The sequence below is a fragment of the Poecile atricapillus genome, chromosome 3 (genome assembly GCF_030490865.1).
Source record: "Poecile atricapillus isolate bPoeAtr1 chromosome 3, bPoeAtr1.hap1, whole genome shotgun sequence".
Taxonomy (NCBI): domain Eukaryota; kingdom Metazoa; phylum Chordata; class Aves; order Passeriformes; family Paridae; genus Poecile; species Poecile atricapillus.
Window position 1 is genome coordinate 53,092,882 of NC_081251.1, and position 25,560 is coordinate 53,118,441.

Below are 25,560 nucleotides of genomic sequence, written 5' to 3' on the forward strand. Positions count from 1 at the left end.
CCGCTCCCGCCCTTCCCTGCCGGCGGCGCATGCGGGAGGCGGGGGATGGCCGGACATGGCGCTGGCGGCTCCGGCGCTGCGGCGCTATTTGCTGCTGCTGGCGCAGGAGCACCTCGAGTTCCGCCTGCCGGTGAGCGCTGCGCGGGGCCGGGACCGGGACCGCGACCGCGACCGCGACCGCGACCGCGACCGCGGCAAGATCTGGGATCGGGATGGAAATCGGGGCCGTGTGAAGCGCTGTCCTCCCCTCGCCTCGCGTCTCCTCCGGGCGCTCCCGGACAGCCCTTCCCCGGGGGAGCCGGGCTCCGGCGGCGGTCTCCTCCCTCCCTTCGGGAGAGCCGGGGGCTCGGAGCGCCCGGCGCCCCTTCCCTCGCCGCTCCCCGCGTTCTGTAGGAAGGGACCCTCAGGCGTAGGGTTCCCTCTTCCGCCTCCTGGTCCAGGCTCACGGAGAGCCTCCGCGTGGTGGCTTTAAGGGAGCACTTTCATTGCCGCTCGCTTTTCCAGAGCCTCTGGCGCTAGGAGAGGTTGCCAGCAGAGTACCCGGGGCGCCACGCGAGAAGCGGAAACTGGGGTTACAAAAATGCTTTCAAGTTTTTGGCTTTGGTGACTTTTAAAGTTCCTTTAAAGTTAAGTGGGCTTAAGAGTTTAAGCCCACTGAGAGTTTTGTTAGGCGTCAGATCCCGCCGGCGTGCCCTGGGTGCAGGAATGGCTGGTGCTGCCCTGGGCACACGGCAGGGCCTCTCCCGATGGACTGACTGCCCAGGGAGCTATACTGTCCCTGCAGTGTCCAAGGAGACACTGGATGTGGCACTCAGTGCCTTGGTCTGTTCCAAGGGGTGATGTTCCCTCATCGCTTGGACTCTTACATGTTACCAAATGTTCAATGTGTCTTGAATAATCTATTTCCCTTGTTTTCATTAGCGTTTTCTTCTGTGCATTGCTTTTTCTTATTTGCTCTGTGGGACTGACACCTGGGTTTATGTACTTATGATCAACCCGCGTTTTCTTTAAGCAAGGTCATTTTATCATCGTAAAAGAATTATGCATATGTAACATAGAAAGTTTTTCTTTTTATCACCAAGGTTTTGGTGGCACTTGGTTGATATGGCTCTTGAAGAAAGTAGAACCATTTCTCATTTCTTGTATTTTGGTGACTGCTCAGCTTGTTTGGTTTTGTAATGAGCTGTGTTAGGGACATGATTTGTCAACAACTTAATGAAACAAGCAAGGACAGACTTTTTAGCCAGATGATCTGCTGATCCTAGCCCTGGGTCAGTCTTACTAGTGAAACATCACTTTTATGTGAACTAGTCCGAAAAATATTTTAAGAAGAGAGTGGATAATATTGTAAGGTAAATGTCATTGTGAGAGTATAGGATTGAACAGTAAAGATTATAGTGAAGGAGAAAATGTGAAACGGTGGGGTTTGATTACTGAAATTTTCCTGACATTTGCCAATGAAATTTGAGAAATTTGTTTTTATGGCATAGAAGTCTTAATTTTTAGTTCCTGAACAATACTTATAGTCTGAATTTACTTGTGAACTTCTGCCCTATCCACCATCTGCATTAGAATCCCTCTTCCTCTTCTCATAACATTAGTTAATGATTCTAAAGCCTCACCTTTATGTTTTCACTTTAGGAAATAACATCATTGCTCTCCCTTTGTGGTGGACAATTCAGTGGTGAGCAGGAAATACGTGTAAATGTAAGCAAGGACCAAATATTTTACTTGAGTGTGTGTATGGTATGCAACTATGTTCTTTACAGTATTTCTGTTAAATGTAGGCAGCTAAATAAATATTGAAGTTTCATAGGAAAATCGGGAATCTTCCCAAAACTCAGGATTTCTCAATTTCAGTGAAAACTCAGAACTGAAAAAAAAGATGCACAAAATGCACCTCAGGATGTCTTCTCTTACCAGCATGAAAAGAAGCACTGCCATCTGCTGGGAGGCTCTCCTTGCTTTTTAGAATGTCTAAACACTGAAAGCGCTCAACAGCAGTTTGAAAGTTGTTGTTTGCCTGTAAATCAAAGAGGCAGAGGAGGGGTGCAGCGAGGAAACCGTATGATTCTGGTCTCAGTGCTTGGTGAGAGAATGTAGTTGGGATTTAGTTACTGCTTGTGAGTAACAAACTGTTTCCAGTCTTTAGCAGATGAGTAATCAAGAGAAGTGTGAACAATATTTTATCAAGTCAGTTATATTGGAAAAAATAAATACATAACAATTCCTCAGACATTCAAACTAAGTAAACAGTTTTGTCTCCAATCAATTATTTTATCCCCACATCCTCTGTATGATTAAAGTTATTAGATTTATTTTTTATTAATTTTTTTGATCTTCAGTATGCATGTTCTGTTTTTATAGAACAAAACCGTGTAGTTGTGTAATTCATGTGACATCCTCCAGCTAGGTATTTGCATCACTTACCTTCTCTTGATTGCAGTCTCCATTTTGGATTCTCAATATTCCTTCAGAAGAGATGGCAAGGGGACTAATGAAGCGGACAGTATGTGCAAAGTAAGAGATGAAAAATCTTGTAAATAATGACATAAGCTGTGAGATTTTGTTATATTGTAGCAAATATCAATTTTGTATGGAATTCTAAAATAAAGAGTCTCTGATTCCCTCCAAAATTGAGAAGGTGTTACTGGAGCCTGCAGGACTCCGGTAGGACTGAGTGTATGTAGCATGCCCATCCTCTTTACTCAGTGTATGATCAATTCAGGGTCATGAAATGGTGTTCTTCACTCCAGAGACAGTACTTGTAGTGTCACTCATGTTTTATGTGCCTGGTATAATGTTGAGTTAGTGGCTTGTTCTAAAATACGTATAGAATTGAAAGATAAAACCAGTGATACGTGAAAACTGACAATCATGTTTGGAAGGGAAATGTTGCATCACCCTCCCTCAGTGCTGGCACCTGAGCCTTCAGCCCCAACTCCTGCAGCAGAGGTCCCTTCTGGGAAATTCAAGAGCACAGGAATATGCTGGAGTGTGATTGCTCCAGCTGGTCCTTTTTAGAGGTGTCTGAATAGCATGCTTTCCAGAGAGGCACGTGAGCGAGGCCTTGAAGTATGGTTCAGGATGAGAAGCAGCATAGGTATGTTATGTCTCTCTGACCATACTAAATTTGTGGTGTCTGTGTTGTGTTCTTCAGAGCTTGGGCCCCTCTGCAGAGTGTTGCACTGTCCCTGTTGAGTGCTTATTGTTTCAGGTGTTCAGTTTTACCTCCAATGACTTGGGCTCTCCACTCTTGCCTAAAGAATGGAGTGCTGCCCTTAAAAAAGCAGCTGCGGGCAGCTAAGGGAGTAAAATGTGACAAAACAGCTTGCAGATGTTCTGCACACCGTGCACTCTCAGCTGAGGTATGCTAGTTCTATGTGCAAATCATAACTAGCCCATGGCTTATTTTTCTGTCCTACTAGTGGTTGTGGGGAGATCTGTTAGTTTTAGAATAAGATCACTGGAGTACCTCCATTGCGCAGCTAATCAATATGAAAAGCTCTGAAGCTTTTGGTATGTTACCAAACAAAGAAAAGCATCAGTCAAATATCAGCCTAGGATTAAAAATACTTGTTACAACAAAAATTAAAACATTTGTTGAGAATTAAATGCCACACTTTAATACTGCATGAAGTAAAGCTTAAATACATTGGCCAAGTAGGTTAAAAGGAATAAGTAAGTAATTTTCCTTGCTTAGTGTGACTGCACTCTCAAAAACTTTGTAATTTCAGGTCTATATTTGAACTGTGGGGCCATGGAAGATCTGCAGGGGAGCTCTATGCATCTTTGAAGAACTATCCAACAGAGAAGATGGTATACATAAAAAGAATCTGGATAATATGGTTGCTTAAGCCCACTGAATAGCACTGCATCTGTACTAATTAGAGTGTCTTTGCCTTTTTTTTTCAGCTTCCATATCTACAGTCAGACTCTACTTACAAAGTACATATTCATACATTTAATAAAACACTGACCCAAGCACAGAAAATAAAAAAGATTGATGTAAGTAAATAGTTAAGACATCTTTATTTAGTTTAATCTGTTAATGTTGTTTTTACTCCATGCTATATGTGTATTTAAGTTTCTTCAAGATCTTAAGGAAGTTTATGGCTTATGTCTTATCAGGTCTAAATGAGATTTTTGTGTCTGAATTAATATTCTCTCAAAGTTCACGACTTTTCTTTTTTTCCTCCTATAAACCACCTGTTTAAGGCATATACAAAGCCAAACAAATCCCACTGCTGATTTCAGACCAGTGTGCTGGGAAAACTGAAGCTTATTGCTGAAAACTGTAAGATTCAAATAGCAAGAGTCAGGTGCTAGATTCTTGGAAAATCTGTTACTTGGTCTCCTTATTAGGGTTTTATTGTTGCAGAATGTGGAACAAGTGACTTCAGCTGCAAGCTGTGGATTGTGTGCTGGTCTCCTGTTCTGTCAACATGTTCTTGTCTGTACTTGTGCTCTCCTCCTGACTATATGAGTAGTTAATTTAGGAGTTTTTTCCAAATTACTGTTTTACTCCTCTTCTACATTCTATTTTGGCAGCTATTTATTCAATTTACTTCATTTACAGAGACTGAAATTATCTGCATTAAAAGTAGCTATTTTTTCCTGTTTGTTCAGGTTTTGTGTACATAAAATAATGATAAGTATGTAAACTGCTGTAGCTGCACACCACTGAAATTTCACATCCCATTGTTCATCATCAGTGTTGTTTTTATAACTTGAAAATTGCATAATTAATATGCACAGTTAATTTTTTCTGAAGCTGAGTTCTGTTCAGTTAATAAGAAGTATTATGGTTCCCAATTTTTAATCCTTAATAACTTGAGCTATCTTTGTTTAGAAGAAAGGCATTTCAAAACTCCAGTGAAAATTGAATGAACTTTTTAATACTAATGTACTATTTCTCACAAGTGAAATCATTGTTTGTTTGCTTTTTTGCTGGTTTTTTTGTTTGGTTGGTTTTTGGTTTTTTGTTTTTCTTCGAGGGAGGGAAGGTACCTGTTTAAAAAAAAGAATTGACCCTGTTTATTTTTTACTCTGTTTTTCTTTATTGTATAGGCCCTTGAATTTCTGCCATTCAAAGGAAAAGTAAATTTAAAGAATCCGGAACACATCTTTTGGATTTTGGAAGATTATGGAATGAACCCAAATGATGTTCCAGAAGAGCCCATTCACCTGTATTTTGGTAGATGGGTGCGTGAGCATGTTTGCTTCAGTTCTTACCAGCTTGTATTTTCAGGAGAGTGTACTTCAGTTTAAATGTAAAAAGTGTTTTGGCTTTTGATAAAAGCAGAAATTACAATTGTCTCAATTTGTCATTGCATAATACTCTGAAGCAAGTCTTGGGAGTCCTTACTGTGACTAGGAAAAAGTGGATTTACTTAACAATTCAGAGGTGGAAAAAAAGAAGTTTTATCTGGAAACACACCTTTGTCTTGCCATCCACTGAGAGAACTCAGCACAGCAGTGAGATTGCGCAGCTGGGGTGGTGTGTTACATCTTTTTGGACCTAGCTGCAGCTGAAAGCACCTGTTTCAAACACATAGAAAGATGTACAGAACTGTAGATGGCTTGTGGCCCTGCTGAGTGGCATCAGCCTCACTGGAGCATTCTTTAAGTGCTCCAGGTGATCCTGGCAGGCATCTCCATGCCATGGAAAGGTGCAGACTGATCCCTGAGGCTTTGGACATCAGTGAGTCCAGCCTGAGGGAACACCGACAGCGCAGAAGGAACCAAGTACAAAAACTGTCTGGACCCTGCCTTCTGTGGTCTTCACTACAAATGTTCTTGCCTGCTGTCCATATGCACTCTAAACCTCCTGCATTATTAGGCTGTCCTGAGGAAATTTCATCTAGTCTTTTATGTTTTTGTGAGAAAAACGTGTCTCCTCAAAGGATATCTCCCAGAATGACACTAGCCACTGATAGGAATATGTGCTTGCAGTGTCCTGGGTCAAGGGCAGCTGGAGAGAGGGAGAGCCACTGCAGAGGTTTCGTAGCTATAGTCAGTGGCTTGTGTACAGAGAAGTTAGAGATTCATGTGATCTATTGGGGCCTGCGAATATTCCCCATTTCCGTGATTAATGTGCAAGCAGCCTGGGTTGTGGCAATGCTGGAAAACATTGCAGCTGTTGTCCCATCTGTGGTGAATTCCTGAAGTGTTTAAAAATGACTAAACCAGGCTGAAAAAATAGGCAGGTGTATTTTCTTAACCCAGTAAGACTGATGCTGAGCAGAGGTGGGGGGATAGTGTTTGAATGTGTTTCGTTCCAGGTTGCTTTGGTCTTCTCCAACATACTTTGGAAGTCTGATGTAAAAATGCTAGTGTTTGGTCTTTGCTTGCTTTTCCCTTAAATTTTCATCTGTCAACGCTGTCCTAAATTTAGATTTTGAGTGGGACAGAAATGCCCACTCCAGAAGAGATCAAAAGAAAAGAAAAGAAATTCTATATGACCTTAAGTGTCCATGTGTGTGAATGCTTATGTTAATGTGCTTTTCTAATCCTCGTTTTTTTTAAAATCCTTTTAACTCTGAGTTGCTAAGAATTGTTTTTCTGATGCTTAGAATAATAGCAGAGTTACTCTAGTTGTAATTTCTTTGAAAGAATTTTATCTCTAAAATGTTTGTGCATTTTTAACCCCTGTCTTGAAGAATTTACCCAGGTGTTGAACCAAGATATCTGTTGCTTGGAAAGAAGTCTGTCATATTTTCAGACATCAGAAAGCAAGGTGATGTGTTATGAAGTGAAGTTACCTGGTTTTGGATGGTGTCACTTAGCAAGTCTGTTAGCATATCTGTTTATATCTTGTATCCAGGACCTGACAGGGTTTTAAATGTTTCAACAGATTGCAGATGGCCAAAGAGAACTCATTGAATCCTACAGTGTAAAGAAGAGACATTTTATTGGAAATACGAGCATGGATGCCTGCCTGTCTTTCATCATGGCAAACCACGGGAGAGTAAAACCCAATGACATTGTATATGATCCTTTTGTTGGAACAGGTATACATATATATATTTTTTTTTTTTCAGCTGGTGGGAAAAACTGGAAGATTGTGTCAGTGCTTGCACCACTCTTTAACCTGGTGTCATGACTTCTGGTGCCCAGCTGATATTTGAGATTGTACAAAGGGCAAAATGGTGTTCATAAAATTAATGGTTTGTTAACCTGAAAGGGATTTTGGGGGAAGGAGACCAACTTCCAGTGATGTTAGCAGTTTATTTTGTGCTTTTAAAAAGTGTGTCTTCACTGTTGTGTTTTATGCCACATGGCCTAAACACCAATCCTTGTGTGTCATGGTCTGCCTAAGATCAAAGTGACCAAAAATTGGAATTTGGCTAAGCATTTCCTTCAGTCACTTTCAGGACATGACAAAGATCAGCATTTTGGAGCTGGCCCTTTAGGGGCATGCTGAGGGCACTTCTGATCATACAAGACAACATAACAATAGGGAGGTCATAGTGTTCCTCATAGAGTGCTGCTTTGTTGTGCCCCTACAGCCTGTCTTCAGGATACTACGGCTCACACAGGTACCCTTCCTCAGCTGAACTTTCCTTACCTTAGCCAGGAGGGGGAGCTTCTATTCCACATATTGCTGTGCGTGGCATAGAAGTACTTTTTGCCTCAGGGAAACTCCGCTGTACATGAAATAGCTGATCTGTTGTGTTAGCTGGTGCCATATAATTATAGCAGAGTATATTGTGTTAAGCTACCTATAGTAATATCTTCAAACATGTAGCAAAGGCTGTGTTTCTGACCTAGAACCATAGAATTGTAGAGTATCCTGAGTTGGAAAGAACTCACAAAGATCATCAGAGTCCAACTCCTGGCCCTGCACAGGATGCCCCAAGAGTCACACCATGTGCATGAGAGTGTTGTCCAAATGTTTCTTGAACTCTGTCAGGCTTGGTGTTGTGACCACTTTCCTGGGGAGCCTATTCCAATGCCCAGCCACCCTCTGGGTGAAGAACCTTTTTGTGATGTCCAGCCCAAAACTCCCCAGACAGAACTTCAGGCCATTCCCTTGGGTCCTATCACTGTCACTACAGAGAAGAGATCAGTGCCTGCCCCTCCTGTTCCCCTGACAAGGAAGCTGTAAATTGCACTGTGGTCCCCCCTCAATCTCCCCTTCTCCAGGCTGACCAAATGTCCTCAGCTGCTCCTCATACAGCTTCCCCTCAAGGCTCTTCACTCTCTTTGTTCCCCTTCTTTGGACACTCTCAGTACCCTTCTTACATGTGGCATCCAGAACTGCGCCAGCACTGGAGGTGAGGCTGCCCCAGCTCAGAGCAGATCAGGACAATCCCCTCCCTTGCCCAGCTGGCCATGCTGTGCCTGATGTCCCCAGGGCAGGGTTGGCCCTCCTGGCTGCCAGGGCACTGCTGACTTGAGTTTAACTTGCTGAACTTTTATCATGGTGTCCACATGTGAAATGCATAGATTTAAAAATACTTACAGTAATGGGGAGATGAAGAAAAATCTCTGCAGAGAAGTTAGGGAGAGAGAAGGCTACACTGGTAGGGTCTCTAGTAGGATAAATTCGTATTAGCATGTCTTCTCTGTGCCATAGAAAAAGAGCATGGGTATAATATTTACAGAAACAAAAGGTTTGGTGAACTCTCCTTTTGTGTAAAATTTTGTTCATGTAGGACCTGATTTTTTCATGCATAGTAATATCTTACAAAATTTTCTCCTCTTTCTTGTGCTTGTCCTTTAAAAGGTTCAGGAAATTTCTCTACTTACCTCTTAGCAGTTGTTTTCATTTTGGTGTCTATGGCTTTTTGTCTTACTATAAAACCTGCTAACTTAAACCACAAAATAAAGTGTCTTGAGAGCATTCTTTCTCTTGGGAGTGAAAATTGAAGAAAAATAAAAAGGAAGGGTAAAGACAGAAGTAGAAAAATCACATAAAAATTATGAAGCTATAGAAATTCAAGGTAAATGTTGTGTTTCAGTTTAAAAGGTAACATAAACAAAATTCTTCCCAAATTGCCTAGTAATTTGAATTACAATTTTAATTTTTTTGCTAGATATTTGTAATATAAAGGCTAGAGATTAAAGGGGACACTGGAGATACTGTGTGGCATGCCATTTGTCAGTAGAATGTATTCATGACTAAATAACAGTGGCTTTTGCACTTCTATTGAGTAAACCCTAGGAATTTCGATTGTCTCTTGGGGACCTTCAGAAGATTTTCAAGTTTGTCAGTACAACAGTGCCCTGTCACTGGAGTTTCTGGGAAGTGGTTTGGAGTTGAGAGTGACACAGTGATTTTGAGCTTATTGGTTTGGAAAAATATATATTCAGGGTCTGAGGAGCATTTTGAAGAACTGCAGTGTTTTTGCCTGATTTTTTACATTGAAAAAGTGAAGAGTACCAAACCAGAATGGCCTTGCAAAATGGTTCTTGCTTGTTGCAAATTGGTTTTTGCTGCATAAGCCAAATCACAGGTCTTTCACGTTAGTGTAAGAATGGACAACTGGTATTTTTCCTTGGACTACGAAGTGCTCTGTGACCAGACGGACTTTTTGAAGACTTGATAACCCCTTTTTATTGTCGAGTAGAATTGGAATGGCCAAGGCTGTGTTTTTAACTTCCATCCATGTTTTGATATTCTTTCCTCAGTGTTGGGCAGAAGGAAACCTGGAACCTTCTAGAAGAATAAATCCAGTCTTTTACATGAATGTTTTGTGCTTCCTCTTAGACAGTTCAGGTTATCTCAGTAATCTTTTTGATTGTTCCTTTAGAAGATACTTGTAATACTGCATAGTTGCAAATGGCAGGATGTTTTTCTTGGACATCCTGGAGGACCAAACCTCATCTGTGATGAAGGGGTGGAGGAACAATGTATGATAGGAAGGCATGAAGCTCTGTGCCATCATCATTCTGCTACAAGTCACCAGGGACAGAGTGATTCCCTGATTAACCCTTTGTCTGTGTCTGTTTCTGTTTCATAATCAAAGGGCTGGCCATAAGAGTATGTAAGTATCCATGCACCTTCTGCAGGAACACAATTGAACTAGTACAAGCTGAGATTTATTAAAAGCTGTAAAATCATGATTTCCAAGCTTTTTTTTTTTTTGCCTGTGATTAAAAATATTCTTAGATGGGCAAAGGACTCTCTTCTTACTTTTTTTGTAGGACTGGGTGGTATGCCATACTTGGGGTCAGGGCTAGCTAAATTTGTCTTGACCCTCTGGATGTACTGCCCATCTGTTCTGAGGGATTGCAACCAAGAAGGGAAATGGGTGATTCCTTTGGGGTGAGTAACCTTGTTTTTCCCTGATCCATTTCACAAGAAAAAACAGAGGAATTTTAAAAGTTTTTTTTGTTCTTGCTCACCTTTAGTTTTGGTAGAGTTTGTTACCATATGGTGCAGAAGTTGTCTGGTGCACACAGACCACATTAGGGATTTGCTGGTGCTGAGTGGTTGGCTCAGGACCGTGCAGCCACCTGAGATAGTTCTTTCCTCTCTCCTGGTGAATGGGGGAACTGGTGTCACCCCCCAGCCAGCTTGTGCATTGTCAGCCCTTCATCCTGCAGCAGTCATTCTCTTCATTTAGCAGGACTGTTGACATCAGTGGGGTTCACAGCCTTGTTCTCAGTTCTTGTTCTGCTCTAAACCATTCTGGTAGCCGCAGACCTCTTTATTAATAACTTGGCCACACAGGTATCTGTTCATCTCCTGCAGTCTGTCCATTACTTCATTTGGAAGCTCTTAAAAAGTTAATGTCATTTATTCTTTTCTGTGGGCTGTTCAGCTGTGGTCAGTTTCAAGGGGAAATCACACTTTTTTTTTTTAGAGTGTTCTTTTCTTTTTTAATTAGGAAGGCAGGTTGCAATAGCAGTAATTAGAAAAACTGATTTTATTACAGAATAAGTACATTGGCAAAACTACTGACAAAATAGGTGGCAGCCTACTCACAAGACAGCATTTGTATGTAGTTTTCACACTTGAGAACAATTACAGAAACTTTTTAGGTATTTATATTTACATTGGAGATATTTATATTTGTAAGGCTCTTGACCATTGTTAATTACAAGATGGGAATAGCCGTCTTATAGAAGTCTGATTTTTTAGACACTGTTAAAGAAACTGTCTTTGAGAACAGACGCAGTAGAACTGCCATTTGTTTGGTGATGATTTTTCCAAGTGTTTGACAACAGTTTGAAATTCTGCTCCTTGCAAAGTAGAATCAAAATTTTGGTTCATGTAATGATAAAAGGATCTTGCTGCTTAAAATACAGAAAGGCATAAACAAAACTCCTGAACAGTCTCCAGAGATGAGGAGTGATGCAGGGCATAGCAAGAGAAGGAAAATCATGTAGAGCAGACAAAGGACTTGGTGCTATTTTGTCTGATTATAATTACATAGTAATTCTAACTGGTTGATAGTTTTACTTCCTGTTTTAGTGCTTGTTTTGTTGTTTTTTTTTCTTTTCCTTGGGTCTAGTGTGATGCTGGTGTAGGCTCCTGAAGTTCCTGAGGAAAAAAATCCTAACACAGGTGACATTTATGACAGAAGTTTATACTTTTCCTCTTTTCTCCCCATTCTAGGTGGCCTTCTAATCTCCTCAGCACATTTTGGGGCATATGTGTGTGGTACTGATATAGATTACAACACAATCCATGGATTAGGTATGTTACATGTTTTGAAGCCACTGAAATCTTACCCTCTGGAATTTAAGAATACTGATGTAGCAGATAATATTTAGTGCATTTTAAAGCAGCATTAATCTTGGCAGAATTTATTTGGTCATGCATAGCTTTATTCACCAATTTACATGTATGCTAGTTAAGATAATATTTTTAAGGCAGAAATATTTTTGAAAAAGAATAATGAAGACAAAAACAAAGTTCCAAATAATAATTACCACAGCTGTGTGCTGTTTTAACCTATGATGTGGGAAGCTCCTCAAAACCTAACCCAGGAACCCTAATCTAATTCTTAGTTCTCTGCAAATAGGCGAATTATATTCAACCTAGTGGACAGGGTTGTGACTGGGGGGTGGAGAGAGCATCTTGAAAACCAACATTTTTGTAAATGTGTTCTTTGACATTCTATGTAGATGGTGCAGCAGAACTGTTCTCATGTATTTTTTTTTCTTACTACTTATGAAGTTTATTGCAAGTACTTTTGAAAGGTTTTTTTGGTGATATTTGATTATTTTCCTTTAATTTAAATGGTAGAGTGTATGAAAGCTTTTCTTATATAATAGTTTCTTGTTGAGAATACTCTTTTTTCCCATTTCCATTTCCCTTCCCCTCCCAGGCAAGGCAAGCAGAAAGAACCAGAAATGGAGAGGGCCAGATGAAAATATCAGAGCTAATCTCCGACAGTATGGTTTAGAGAAATACTACCTCGATGCACTCGTTGCTGATTCTTCAAGACCAATATGGAGAAAAGGGATGTTGTTTGATGCAATCATTACAGACCGTAAGTTTTTACTGCCTTTTGTTGCCTGAAAACAGTGACTAAAACATTATTGTCTGTGTACATTGATTAAATATCTGGACAAGTGCTCAGGTCTGCAGCTTCCATGTTTCCAAAGATGATTGTTTGGAGCAGCAGTATGGGAATTGGACCTGCATTTGACATCTCTGCATTTATTTTAAGGATAGTTATTAATGTGTAACAAAGCTGGGAATGACACTTTTTCCATGGAAAGAATGCTATGTTCACCAGCAGAAATCAATATGGCTGAAAATCATCCTTTGAAGAGGTCTCCTTCAGTAAAAGCATAACGTGATTGATGCATAGAGACTTCTTATCAGAATGGTCTGTATGGCTGTTGGCAGCACATTGGAATCTGCCATGCATCTCTGATGGATGTCTGGAGACTCGTGTTAAGTGCTTAATGTAGTGCTTCCAAAGAGAAATTTTAATGTGTTTCCAGTGCACTTCACTACTGGAAGCAGGAACAGTTTGAAAGGATCTGCTTTTTTAGAAACCTATTTACTAAACACCATTTGTCTTGTATGAGAGGGAAAAGAAACCATGGGGGTAAATGAAAGACCTTGATACAGCAATTTCTGATCTCAAGCTGGCTTTTACAATGACGTGTTCATATTAATTAAGAATAATTAAGTGACTTTTTTGGGGGGGTCAATTGCTAATTTTTATTTGGCCTGTTCGGCAACAAGACAGTGTAGAATATTAACATGGACTTAGAACTGAGCGTGAAACCATTTGTAAAACTCCTGCAGTGGTTACATTGGTGCTTCCATGATGCTGAAACAAGTCTCACAAACTTAGATTTTTTGAACATGAAGTAAGTATGTTATGCTATTAGAAATGTGCAAAAAATGTATGAGGAAAAACCTCTGTTTCTCCTTATGTGTGAGAATTACCATTTGTGTAATGTGCTGACAAGAAATTCTGATGTACTTAATTTCATTTTGAAAAAGGTTAGTTAAGTGCTATGGGACATATTCATGCCTGTCAAACAAGAAAAGATGGGATTATTTATCACATGTTGGAAATCTAAGGAATATCTTTCAACAAAAAACACAGCATTGTCCTTTGTCATGTAGCAAACGTGTAGGCTGCTAGAAGCTCTTACAGCTAAAGGGATTTCCTTGAAACAGTTTTAAAGTAACTTTTTGGAGTAAGAAACTTTCAACAGATCTTTAAGAAATTTCTCTTACTGACTTTAAGACTTCACTTCACACTGACTTAAGACTGACTTCAATTTTTTTTTTTAACCTTGTATAAGCCACAGTTTGTGCACTGTTGTGTATGTATGGTGTAATTGTATTTTATTTTGACAAAGGGTAGTGTCTCATTTCTGCATTTTGCTTTTGCTTTGTCTAGCACCATATGGTATCAGGGAAGCTCCTCGCAGAATGGGGTCACAAAAGGAAACAGTCAAGTCTGTTGAAAGAAGGTAGGGAAGCTGTCTCATCTGTTGTAGAATATAAATGTCTTAATGGAAACCCAGTTGCAGTTTTAGAATATTTATTACTTCTTGGTTGGCTGTCAGAAGTTAAAAAATGGTAATAATTATAATTAAAGAAGAAAACCCCTTTTTGTTCTGTTTGCAAAACCACTGTGTCACTTCCTGAAACCTTCTTGGTTTTGTTCTCCCTCTTTATCCTTTGTGTGTGTTCAGATTTTGAATCCTGTTTCTCACCTCTGTGAACCACCATTAGCATGTGTTTCCCCTTCTCAGAAAGTTCTCTTTGGTCCCTGCAGACTGCGAAATTGTTCTAAAACAGAATACCTGTAATTTTACTTTAAACTTTTTTCTTCTGCATTTTCAACTGCTCCTTTCTTTTCAGATGGCTTCTCCACTGTCTGGCCTTCCTTTCCTTCTGACTTTCACTCTGATTCCTTTAGAAAGCTGCTGTGCAAAATAACTATTGCCAGCATACCTGTGGTTCTTTGGACTCATCTTTAATACATGTGGAAGTCAAAGAAGATAGTTAAGGGGGAACTTGAGAAGTTGTATTCCTCATAGTAGAAATTGTACTCATGGATTGTCTTGGATAGCTTTGCAAAGCTCATAAGGTGCTTTTGTGGCTTAGTACATTTTTTTTTTTAATTACTATTATTAAAATCTTAAGTTTTCCTGTCCTCTTGTGTTTGCTTACACTTGTACATTTTTTGTTCAGCACAGAAAATCACTTCTTCGTTTCATCCAGTTACCACCTAAGTGATATCTTTTTTGACCTCTTGAAGTTTGGGGCAGAGTATCTGGTGATGGGAGGAAGACTGGTTTACTGGCTGCCCATATACAGGCCTGAGTATGTATTGTTGATTTCTGCTGTGCTGTGTGTCAGAATGGATGCTGCATTCTCACTGTGCTTTCCTTTGGGACATAGTACAGCTGGAGCTTCCATAGTACCAGCACTTAAGAGTAATGCCCTGACTTTGTATTTTAAAACATTCCATGAGGGAAACCATGTTTTGTAATGGAGCTTTTGAATGGAGATAATTCCTGACTATTACCAAACAGAAAATGCCTTTGCATATCATTGTAAATGCATGTCCAGTGGGTTGAGGTTTAAGCTTAAGAAGTTAGAGTTTCAAGGTGCAGATAGATTTCTAAGACGGTAGAAACAAGTGGTATTAGTATGTGTTTCTGCTAGAGTAGTTGGTAGAGGTGTATAAAAATCATCCTTGGTTCTTTGGGGTTTGGCACTAATGATAAAGCTTTCTTGTAAGAAATAAAAGTCAAGTGACCAAGAGATGGCAGTGAGAGACAGGAATTATCTGAGAGCAGCTCTGTTAGAGACGAGAGAGGCCAGCAGAGACTGCGGGATCCTGTCTGCTCAGTAGTGCAGCCTGGGATCAGAACTGAGTGTATAAGGAAAAACAGCTGTTTGCATGCCTTATTTCAGCATCTCTTAGATTAGGTTTGAGGTTTTTTTTTTTATTTGTTTTTATAAAGAGTTTGTACTGCAAAGTGAGGAGTTGATGTACAGTAGCTGTTTCAAAGTGTCTTCCAGATAGAGATGACCTCTGAGGGTGGTTTCCACAGTGTCATATATTTCTATGTACAGTCAAATCATATGTTATATAATGTGGGTGATGTCCCTGGTTTCACCATGGAAATGACTTCTGATAGTCCTGTGTATCTCATGCTGTTTTGAAAATTTGGAAATCAAAAGAAGTAATTTCTGATTCTGCTTCTGTAACAGATGAGTGCACTTAGTAGTTTGCATTTTTTAGTAAATGATAAAATTGGTAATTGTTGGCCTTTTTTCTCATAAGACAATTCACAGACAAAGCAATTAATGCCATTCATAGTATTATAGCTAATTTTCATGTCAGTAAAATCTCTTTGGAATTACTGAATTTATTTTGTTCATCAAGATACCAGTGTTTTTCTTTCTTCTCACTGAATTTTTGTGAAAGCATGCTTCCTCACTACAGCAGTGTAAAGTGTTTCACTTCAGATAACTTGGGAACTGCATATTTAGGATCAACTTTAGTTGCTGTTCTGGGGAGGTCTAGTTGAGTTGCCTTTTAAAAAGTGAATTTTTTCATCCCACAAATGTACATCAGAAATCCTTCAAGTATGACATGAAATTGCATTAATATGAATTGAACATAAAGTTGCTAGAATTAGCATAGCATAGTAGGATAGTCACTTTATTTTCACCTGCAATAATGAACATGGGGCATTAAAGCAATTAAGTGGGGAGAAGATACTTTCTATTAACACGTTTTATTATCAAATATCTCAGGCAACACCTGCCCTGAGTTTCATTTTTTGAGATCTTTGTATATTACCTTAAATTACCTTAAATGAAAGCCGAAACCTATGAATTTAATATGGAAAGCCATATTGAATTGCATGTCTGTTAAAATCATTGCTTCTGTATTTCTTACTTGACATGTTTGAGTTTTATCTGAAAGAATGTAGAAATATATTCATTAATGCTAACAGAAAAGGCTTTTTAACAACGTGATAGTGATCTCTCCCTCTTCAAGATAGCATCTCCCTCCAGAGTTTACTCTTTCAATCAGACATTGAAATCATTGTTGAGTCCAAATTCTTCTAATTCCATTTAAGTCAGCCTTCTGTATGATTATGGAAAGAAACTTTTAAAATGTTGTGGCAAGGTGCATACCTTTGTAAAGGAAAGACAGTTTGGTGGTACTGGATGCATCAGAAGTCTTGTGTAGTAGAAAAAGCAGTTGAGACTTAATTTTATTCTCCTTTGCCCAGAAGCATGTTCTGACTTCACCTAGCAGAAGCAGATACTTGTATCTACATGAGAAGTGACTGAAACATAGTTTTGTGGTCTGGAAATTTTGGAAAAAAGAAAAGAGGCAGTAATGTTCAGGTTTTTTCTTATTTGCAGATCTGTATTTGGGATTGAGTTACTTGTGTAACAGCTCTCTGTTATCTTAAGAAATGCCAAGTTTTCTACCAGCACCTAGATGGATCCTATTTTAATTCAGACCAGCACCTTTACTTTCAATCAGAAAGTCCACATCTTTACAGGAAAAATGTAAAGCTCCTCCTTTGTACCGTTTAAATTCAAGTCATAGGTATTAAGTTGCTCAGTTCTGTGTTTCAGTGTCTGACTTCTGTTAATCTCCAAACATTGAAGAATCATAGGAGTGGGTTTTTTGTACAGAATCATACCTAACAGAACCCATTTTCTCTGTTATCTTTTAGTAGCTATTATATGAAAGCTTATTACAAAATCTAGGAATAAATGACTGATCAATATTTCAGTATATAGGAAGATCAATATTTCAGTATATAGGAAGAATATCTCTTATTTATCATACTAGCTAGGTTAATACTTTTTGCTGCTCTAGTCCCATGCAAGGCTCTTAAATCTTTAAATTTCTCTTTCCGCATTTGGAGCAATAGAAGAATTGAAAGCAATTTAGAGAAAACCCTTTTTATATAGAAAATAGTATGCTTATGAGATGGGGCATTTAAAACACTGTAACTTTTGCGTCTGTAGGTAGTAGCAATGTTGGCTTATAATTAAATCCTTTCTAATGTTAAATGATGGTGAATTTTTTGGGGGGTTTTTTGCCATGAGGAAATTCATAATGAGATAAATTTTATATAATGAGTTAGATTTGTAATACCAAATTTTGAAGTTCAGGAATGTTACTATCTAATAAGAGCTGGCTTAATAAGATCTGAAATTGAAGTGAAATTATCTCCTTTTAGGGAGCCAGAGTAAAGTCTCTTATTCCTGCAACTTTGTATAAGTTGACTGTGGAAAATATTTTTAAAATCACAGCTCTGACTGGATAAGTTATTATTCCTGCATAGCTACAAATATTTTCTACTTGAAATTATACAGGCAGGCCCATGTGTAAATACATTAACGTAATTTAACTACATGCAGAAAATGGGGGGAGTGTCCCTATACTGTGAGGTTTTAATTTATGCTACACGCTGCATGTCAAGATGATTGGAATATATGATGTCAAAACTCTGGAGCAGCAATATCTGAATTTATTTAATCAGGTTTAAGTGCATAACAACTTTCAACTGTGAACCTTTTTGTGAAGAGTCTGTAAGAATTTTGTTTCAGATGCAGGTCTTCCACTTCATGAACCTATGGCACTAAGAATGATTATTTCTTCCAGATACACAGAAGAGATCATTCCCCGCCATCCGTGCCTGAAACTTATTAGCAACTGTGAGCAGATGCTTTCCAGCCACACATCAAGGCGCCTCATAACCATGGAAAAGGTGAAAGAATTCAAGGTAAGCTTGAATTCTTGATCATACTGTGTAAAATAGTAGCTGTTGCGTTCGTGACAAGTTCGTGCTATTCAGCATTTGATCCCTGTTTCTGTCACACTTTGGTTTTTATGATCAGAGTTAGAGCTTTTGTAAAATTGAGCAGTGATTTAAGGGACTGTTCTGGTTTTGGTTTCTTCCTTTTTATTCTTGGTTTTTGGTAAACTATTCATCCTGAGAACGTCCCTTGATAGTGTGAAAAAGATCTTTGAACTTACAGTTACTTCTGAATCCCATCCACAGAGGCTTTGCCTTAGTACCCAAGATTCCATTGATTTCAAAGCCTATCTGGATGCCCAAGTAAATACTAAATACCTTTGTGGACTTTGCAGTATAGGTAAACTTTATTTAATTCTGTTACTCCATCTTTAGAGTTGTACATTTTAGCTTTTGGAATAATATTGAAGTTGTAACAAGTGCACCAAAGCACACTGGCTTTTTTTCCTGTTTTTGTTTTGTGACACACTAAGTGCCTCTCCTGAGGGACCAGGGAATATTGCATTCAGGTCTCCCTTCCATTCTTGCTGCTTCTCTCACTTAATACTGTTAAAAGAGTTGCTAAACACTGTTGTATTTGGCTCTGCAAAACCGAGACCAGTCTGGCCGGGGTTGCATGGCAAAATTAAAATAGGGATGGGTAGTATGAGGATCTCCAAAAAACAAAGAACTTTAATAATGAGAACAACAACGGGACAGAAAGCATACACTGTAAGGGGAGGAACCTCGACGACCCTAAAATGGGGGGAACATAACAATACCTTTGTAACAGAACCATGAACCAATGAACAACTACCATATATGTAATATGTTCCCAACCAGTCAGAAACAAGAACTAGAAACATTGCTTAATATAGAACAACAACATTAGCATAATAACTCCCATGATACTGTTCTTCTCACTGTAACCTAGCTAGATGTTTTCCCTCTGGGCATCCTGCTTCCCACAGCCTTAAGCTGATGCCTCCTGTGTGATCATTCGAGGCCAACCCCCTGTCCATCCCAGCCAGCCCAGCTCCCACAAAACACATGTGAGGCAAATTCTTAATGCAAATGCACTCAGTGAGTTTTTAGTACATTCCTTGTCAGCTGGAAGAGCTGTTTCAGATGGCAGGAGATGCAGTCAGACTGCTGTGTCTGTGTGGTGCTTGCATTAATGACACAGCAGGGGTTCAGTGCTGCATTCATAATGCTTGTGGTGACTGCAGTTCTCAAGCAACACCTGAACTTCTATAAACACTCTGTGTGGAGTTCAGCCTCAGAGCTGCCAACTTCACCGGTAGCAAGCCAGGAGGGTAGATGATGAAAGTTTTTGACATGTGCGTCTCAGGGTGTTCAGGGAGGTTTTTGACAGCAGTTTTATTGCTACCAGTGCTGTAGGGTAAGATATTCTAACCTAAAAAATACATCAACCCTTCTGCAAACAGACTTGCGTCATTTATTACTCTTCAGTTTGTCACCTGTTCTTCAGTTCACAGTTTGACAGGTTCATGTCTGGAAATGCTTAGCTCTGAGCACCTGAGACTAGTTGTCAGGCTTGCTGCTTAGATAAGACTGTGCAAGTGCTTAACATTCAGTATTCCAGATGTCTTTTAGATAATTTACAGATACCAGAACCCATGTGTGGTTTCTGATGATGCAAAACTTGTCTAGTGGGCAAAATGCGTTGAATCGAAACTGCCTGCTTGGTTTAGGACCTCATTTTGGTGTCTAAGATTTCCCCACCCCAGTGTCCCTTACCTGGAACATGTTTTTTCCTGTATTCATATCCTGAGCAACCTTTGAATTGGATACTTCCAACTCGGCAGATATGACCATAAAATGCAACAGTTACACTTTTGTCTGCTTTTCTTTTTCCTAAGTGAAAGAGTGAATTTTTATGGATATGCTAAATATTCATTTTTCCAGACAGTTCCTGTCTGCTTTACCAAACTGGTTTGTAACAGGCCCTCAGTTGCCTTTTACTTCAACTTAGTGCAGCACTTGCAAATGGCTGAGAAGTATTACAAATCATGTTACTGTTATTATACAGTTCTTTGGTTTCCCCAGTGTTTGCCACCAATAAGGAATTGCAGATTTCACAGCAAAGTTTGATTTCACTATTGACACTTTAAATAAACTCTTAACTGGAGATTAATTCAGTCAATTGCTGAAATTGGTGTTGCAATTTGACTGGAACTTTTTGTAATGAAAAGGAGACCAAAGTGAAGGCAAAAAGTGAGTATGTCTAGGTGAAGTATTAATCTATCATAAGAAATTATAAGCATGAAGATCATATGTTGAATTAAAAACCTTGCAAACCTGGTACATAACTTACTGTCTTGTAAGCATCCAATCTGTTCTTTTTAAGTTTGCAGTGAAATTGTGCCAACTGGAAAAAGTTTCAACTCAATGTTGATGGGAATAGGCTTTTCCAGCATGTGCACAATATGAGCAGAGGAGTTGTTTGTTTTTTTAACTACCATTTCAGACAACTTTTGCCACTGTTCCACCCGTTCATCCCAAAATACACACTCTCTCTCTTGCTTCCCCCATAGCATGTCTGCACACTGTCCCCCTCAAAACCCAGGGTGGGTAGGGCAGGGGCAGCTGCAACCTCAGCCCAGATTCCTGTGTTTCTCCCTCCCTGTGAGGCATCCCTCTTTTTTAATGCCAAGAGAGATGCCTAAAACTTACGTAGTAAGATGTAAGAGAAAACTTGACTGAAGGACAAACTCAGAGCATATGATTGTCCAGGAAGGGACAATGAAGAACCAGGCACACAGACCCACACTGCTGAATGGGTCAGGCATTTCCATGGTCACTCCAGAGTTGTTACTGGTGTAGAATTTTTTCTACTGAATTTAGCAGTGTCTGTTCCTGGGTATACGGCCCTGCTGTCCCTGATTTGTTAACGGCTTTTTGTTTATAGCTGTATAACATCAGTACAAGTGGTTTCTATAGCTACTGTTCAGCACCAGATGTAGAGTGGTAAGAAGTAGTGATAAGGCTAAAAAGACTTTTTTTAAAAGGAAAACTAAATGTGGGTAATTACCTTGAAGCTGAACTGGGGCATTCCAGATGAATAAAAATCTCAAGAATGTCACTTAATATCTGCCAAGATTTAAAGAAAAACAAAATTTTCTTGTTATCATTCAGCATCCCCTTCTCTTCCACCTCTTCATTATTTGAGATCTCTACAACTTATTTTAGTGTTGTCTTTAGAGCAAATAAATTACTACCTTTTTTTTTTTGCAAGTTATTTTCTCTGTAGAGTTAAATTAAGTGTATCCCTGGTGTTCACATTGTAGCCATTCAACTTCTTGATACAAAATACTGTAAGTTAGGATTTGTTTGGAAATCCTTAGTCTCTAAAATCCAAGAATTTCAGTTACTTTGTTCAGTCCTCATGCTGCCTATAAAATTCCTTTAATTAGTAAATCTCAATAGTGACTGGTATCTTCAGGCGGTTCAGGATTTCTTATTTTCTTTTCCCTGTTTTAAGGAGCAGTTGCCATTCTTGTTGGTGTTTGGGTTTTTTTTGGTTTTGTTTCTAAAGCAATTGCCATCTTTATTAGACAGTCATGCCTGTACAGGTGACAGGTAGGGAATGGAACCTCTTAAACTGGAATTATTGCGATGTGGGCCAGGAACTTTCGTTGTAATCTTTCCTAAGAAATCCATGCCTGACTGCAGATCTCTCATTTAGCGAGCAGTGTTTGCAGAGCTCTTGATGAGGCCTGGATTTTTGAGAGGAGATTCTGCTGTGGAGTGGTGCACCAAGCCTGTTTCCATCCAGTGTATGCAGATGCCCCTATTACACCTGTGTTTTACTTGAAGTTTGTTCTTTTATGCACTGCATCCTCTCTTTGCCTTAACCAGCTTGGAGTAGAGGAGAGGGTTGTTTCCCTCTTCATTCCTTCTCCCCAGATCAGCATTTTGTTTCCTATGGAATAAAGATGAATGTTGTACACATTTGTGACCTCCTAGAAGCTGTGGGGATTCATTTTTATCTTGAAGTACTTTTGATCTATATATCATTATTCTTCAGGGTCAGGTATTCCATCCATTTCTCAAGATAAGTGAATTACATAGCATTCTTGTTAAAACATTCCAGTGATATGAAAATACATGTTTATGTCAAAGAAGGATTTCTGACCTGGAATTTCAAGGGAAGAAAAAGTGCTCTTTTCCAAAGAATGGCCAGAGAAGTGGGTACAGGCTGTCTGTGAGAGGAGTACATCTTAAATCCCTCTTGTTTCCTGTCTGTCTATGGCAATTTTGTAATCTCCGTTTTTTTCAAAAACATGTTAAAAGCCTGTTGTTTATCAGCCTGAGAATAGTCATGGAGATGGCACTCTCTCACAAGTGACCAGAAGACAATAGATAATACAGTACCTGCACTGGGTTTCCTGAAGCCATTTTGTTCTGCTATTTTCCAACAGTGCAGTATTTAAATAGAGCTGCTGCTACTGGTGTACATGCTTTACACAGTAGATATCTACATGGCACTGAGCATTTAGCAAGTTAATTTAAGCTGGTGTCACATTCCTGATGTCTGCTGACATAGCAGGTGAGACCTACTTCAAAGCAATATCTCATTGTGTCCAGGAGAGGGCCCTTCTACGTGCACACAAGCGTCTTGCTCTGATGAAAAGCCTTTTCTTTCACTCTTTTAGAATGCTTGTTATAGTATCTGAAGCTAGGAGAGGTGTTGATCTTGGTAGGTAACAACCTGAGAAGGCTACAAAAGAGCTGATGGGAGAGATTGTCCGCTAGGATTCTGTTCATCCTTTCATTGTAATATTTTTGTAATATGAAAATATTGACTAAAATCTACTTCCAAGTTCCTACTAATGCTAAAACATTCCATGGCAACATTATTTTCAAATATGAACAAATAACCATATGTTTTAAAGTAATGAACCAATGTCTCTGTTACTACATTGGTTAAAAAAACAGAGAAGAAACATGTGGTGGAGGCTTGGTTCTGTTGTGTGCTTGTTTTTATTTTCTACTTGTGCCATTCAGTTATTCTATGTGAGGCTGCTTGTCACTGTTCCTTCCTGCTTTTGAGCATAATAGTAAACTGACATCACTCAGAAGCATAAAACTGTTTTTAGAAGTTGCCATCAGTTTTCTTTAACACTCAGATTAAAGTTTGATGTAATGTTTATGTTACAGCATTGCTAATGTTAGCTGACAAGTATCTTAATTGTACAAAGCCACAGTACATGATGAACTAAACCTTTGTATATACAGTGGGCCAATTTTCTAAACTGTGTTCTTGGCTGGTGTCAAATAGGTATTATGTGTAGGGATTTACTGTGTCAACTTTAACTTTCAGAAATACTGCACAGAAAATACTTTTCAGAATGCTGCACAGAAAAAAAGAATTCTCTGAATGTGCTTTAGTAACTGCAGGAACTCATTTTAGCCATTTGTGTTCCTCTTCTGTTTGTACCTGCTTTACACAGACCTCTTACTGACTGAATTCTCCTGACAGTATTTTTTATGGAAAGTAACCTGTGTGACGCATGGTACCTGTGCTCATTTGGTCATGTACGAGTGGGATTCTGGTGATGTCAGCCGAGATATTTTCAGTGACTTAACTGTGTGCCATTGAAGCGTAAAACAAAAGCTGAACTACCTTACCCTTACACGTAATGGTTTGAAAAAGGCTGGAGGCAGGGTGGTGGCAATTTGTGCTGAACACACTACCCTCAAGTCTAATGTTTGTCTTTTGATGCCATGCAGGATCAAGATGAGAACTCTTACTTGTTGGATGGTCAGTATATGCCGTACAGGGGACACAATTCTTTCCGTGAGAAGTATTTCAGTGGTGTGACAAAGAGGATTGCCAAGGAAGAAAAGGACAATCAGAAGTAAAATATTATATAAACAGATTAAAAAATGAGAAAAGAATGAAGACCATTTCTTTGTAAGGACATCTGGATATGAGCATTCATTTGGATGCTTCAGAAAAATAAATACTGCTTTTAATTTTAAAACAAGATGAAACCCACAACCCAGGTTGGGAGCAGTTCTTTTTAGTTAGCTTTGTTTATAGCAGATTTTATTGTACAAGTTTTTTGAGTCTTATTTAATTTATATTTGTACTTTCAAGTACTAATGATGATTGACTAAAACCATTATTATTGTTCTTTCACCATTAACGTTTACAAGAAAGTAGTAGTATTATTTGGCTTCTTAAACTGTGAACATCTGGCTGTTTTAAAAACACGTGGTGGTGATCAAGGATTGCTGATTAAGATCATTTTAATTTGTTTTGGTTTTTTTTGTAAATGATGTACAATAAACCAAGGTTGGCGTGAGGTTTTTTAATTGTTGCATGCAATAATTGCTTGTATGAATTCTACTTGCTCTGGCTGAGGTCACAAGTGTTCAAAACTAGCAAAAAACGCAAAGAAACAACTGGTCTTATGCACACCCCACAAAAAGAAAAGCCTCTGTGACTTGATAAACGCTGGAGAGCTTGTTAAACCCTGTGAAGCCTGTCCACATCTGAAGCTCATCTGTACCTTGGATTTGCTTTTGCATTCCTAAACCTTGACTCTTGGTCAAGCCAACTGTCTGCAATTTTTGGTTCAGAAATCGATAGTTAAACCAGTAACAACAACAGCATAAAATCAGTAATGGTTCCCTAATGGTATTAAGGCTAATCAAATCTTTGAAACCAAAGCTGTGTTTGTTAAAGGGCAGACTTTGCTGAATCCACACCCTGTCCATCATGAAAATACCTCATTTGAAAACCACTAAGCCCATTAATTCAGGATGTTAATGGCTCTTCTCATTTTGGTGGTCAAATATGGTCACATATTCTCCTTGGTCTGTGTTCACCACGCAGGGCCTTGGTGAATGCATCTGTGCTCCAGCCAGAGGAGCCCTGCTTCGCAGTTTGCTGCAGGTTGCTGACTGTGGTCATGTTAATGTCTTTGTAGCTCATAATTTTTAAGTGCCTCTCCAAGGAAGGCACAAGTCATTGTGTGTATCAAATTGAGTTCATTAATTGAATTTGCTCTTCTGTGTGTTGTGGTCCTCAGCTACAGCAGGAAAGCTTACAAACCCAGTGACAACTTAGTCTGGCCTTCTGGGTCTAATCTGTGGTGTGTTAAAAAGTTCTCAAATAGTGATTTATTTTCTGTGTTTCCATTATAAATCACTTTGTTTTGACACTTTTAATGTCAGCCATATAATAGTTGTTCTGGACTCAACTTGGAGTGAGATCAAAGCTCAGAAAATTTTTCAAAAAAAGCAGAATTTGAGTTGATCATTTTCAAATATTACATCAAAAACGTACTGCTTCTGAAAACCTGCCTGCAT

General features: G+C 39.1%; 1 protein-coding gene across 1 annotated transcript; it reads left to right on the forward strand.

Moving 5' to 3' along the window:
- The first annotated feature begins 17 nt into the window (after nucleotides 1-17).
- On the forward strand, nucleotides 18-24,551 carry TRMT11 (tRNA methyltransferase 11 homolog). Its single transcript, XM_058834498.1, has 13 exons — nucleotides 18-130; nucleotides 1,642-1,707; nucleotides 2,447-2,520; nucleotides 3,738-3,819; nucleotides 3,916-4,008; nucleotides 5,071-5,205; nucleotides 6,857-7,013; nucleotides 11,570-11,650; nucleotides 12,285-12,449; nucleotides 13,827-13,899; nucleotides 14,627-14,758; nucleotides 18,084-18,204; nucleotides 23,974-24,551. The coding sequence occupies exons 1-13, from the start codon at nucleotides 56-58 to the stop codon at nucleotides 24,103-24,105; spliced, it is 1,386 nt and encodes a 461-aa protein (XP_058690481.1). The 5' UTR covers nucleotides 18-55; the 3' UTR covers nucleotides 24,106-24,551.
- The last annotated feature ends 1,009 nt before the right edge of the window (nucleotides 24,552-25,560 follow it).

Excerpts from the sequence above, each read along its gene's own strand:
- TRMT11 (XM_058834498.1), top strand. The coding sequence starts at position 56 with ATGGCGCTGGCGGCTCCGGCGCTGCGGCGCTATTTGCTGCTGCTGGCG. Across the intron at positions 4,009-5,070 it reads AGAAAATAAAAAAGATTGAT|GCCCTTGAATTTCTGCCATT; the intron begins GTAAGTAAATAG and ends TTTATTGTATAG. Across the intron at positions 13,900-14,626 it reads GTCAAGTCTGTTGAAAGAAG|CACAGAAAATCACTTCTTCG; the intron begins GTAGGGAAGCTG and ends TTTTTTGTTCAG.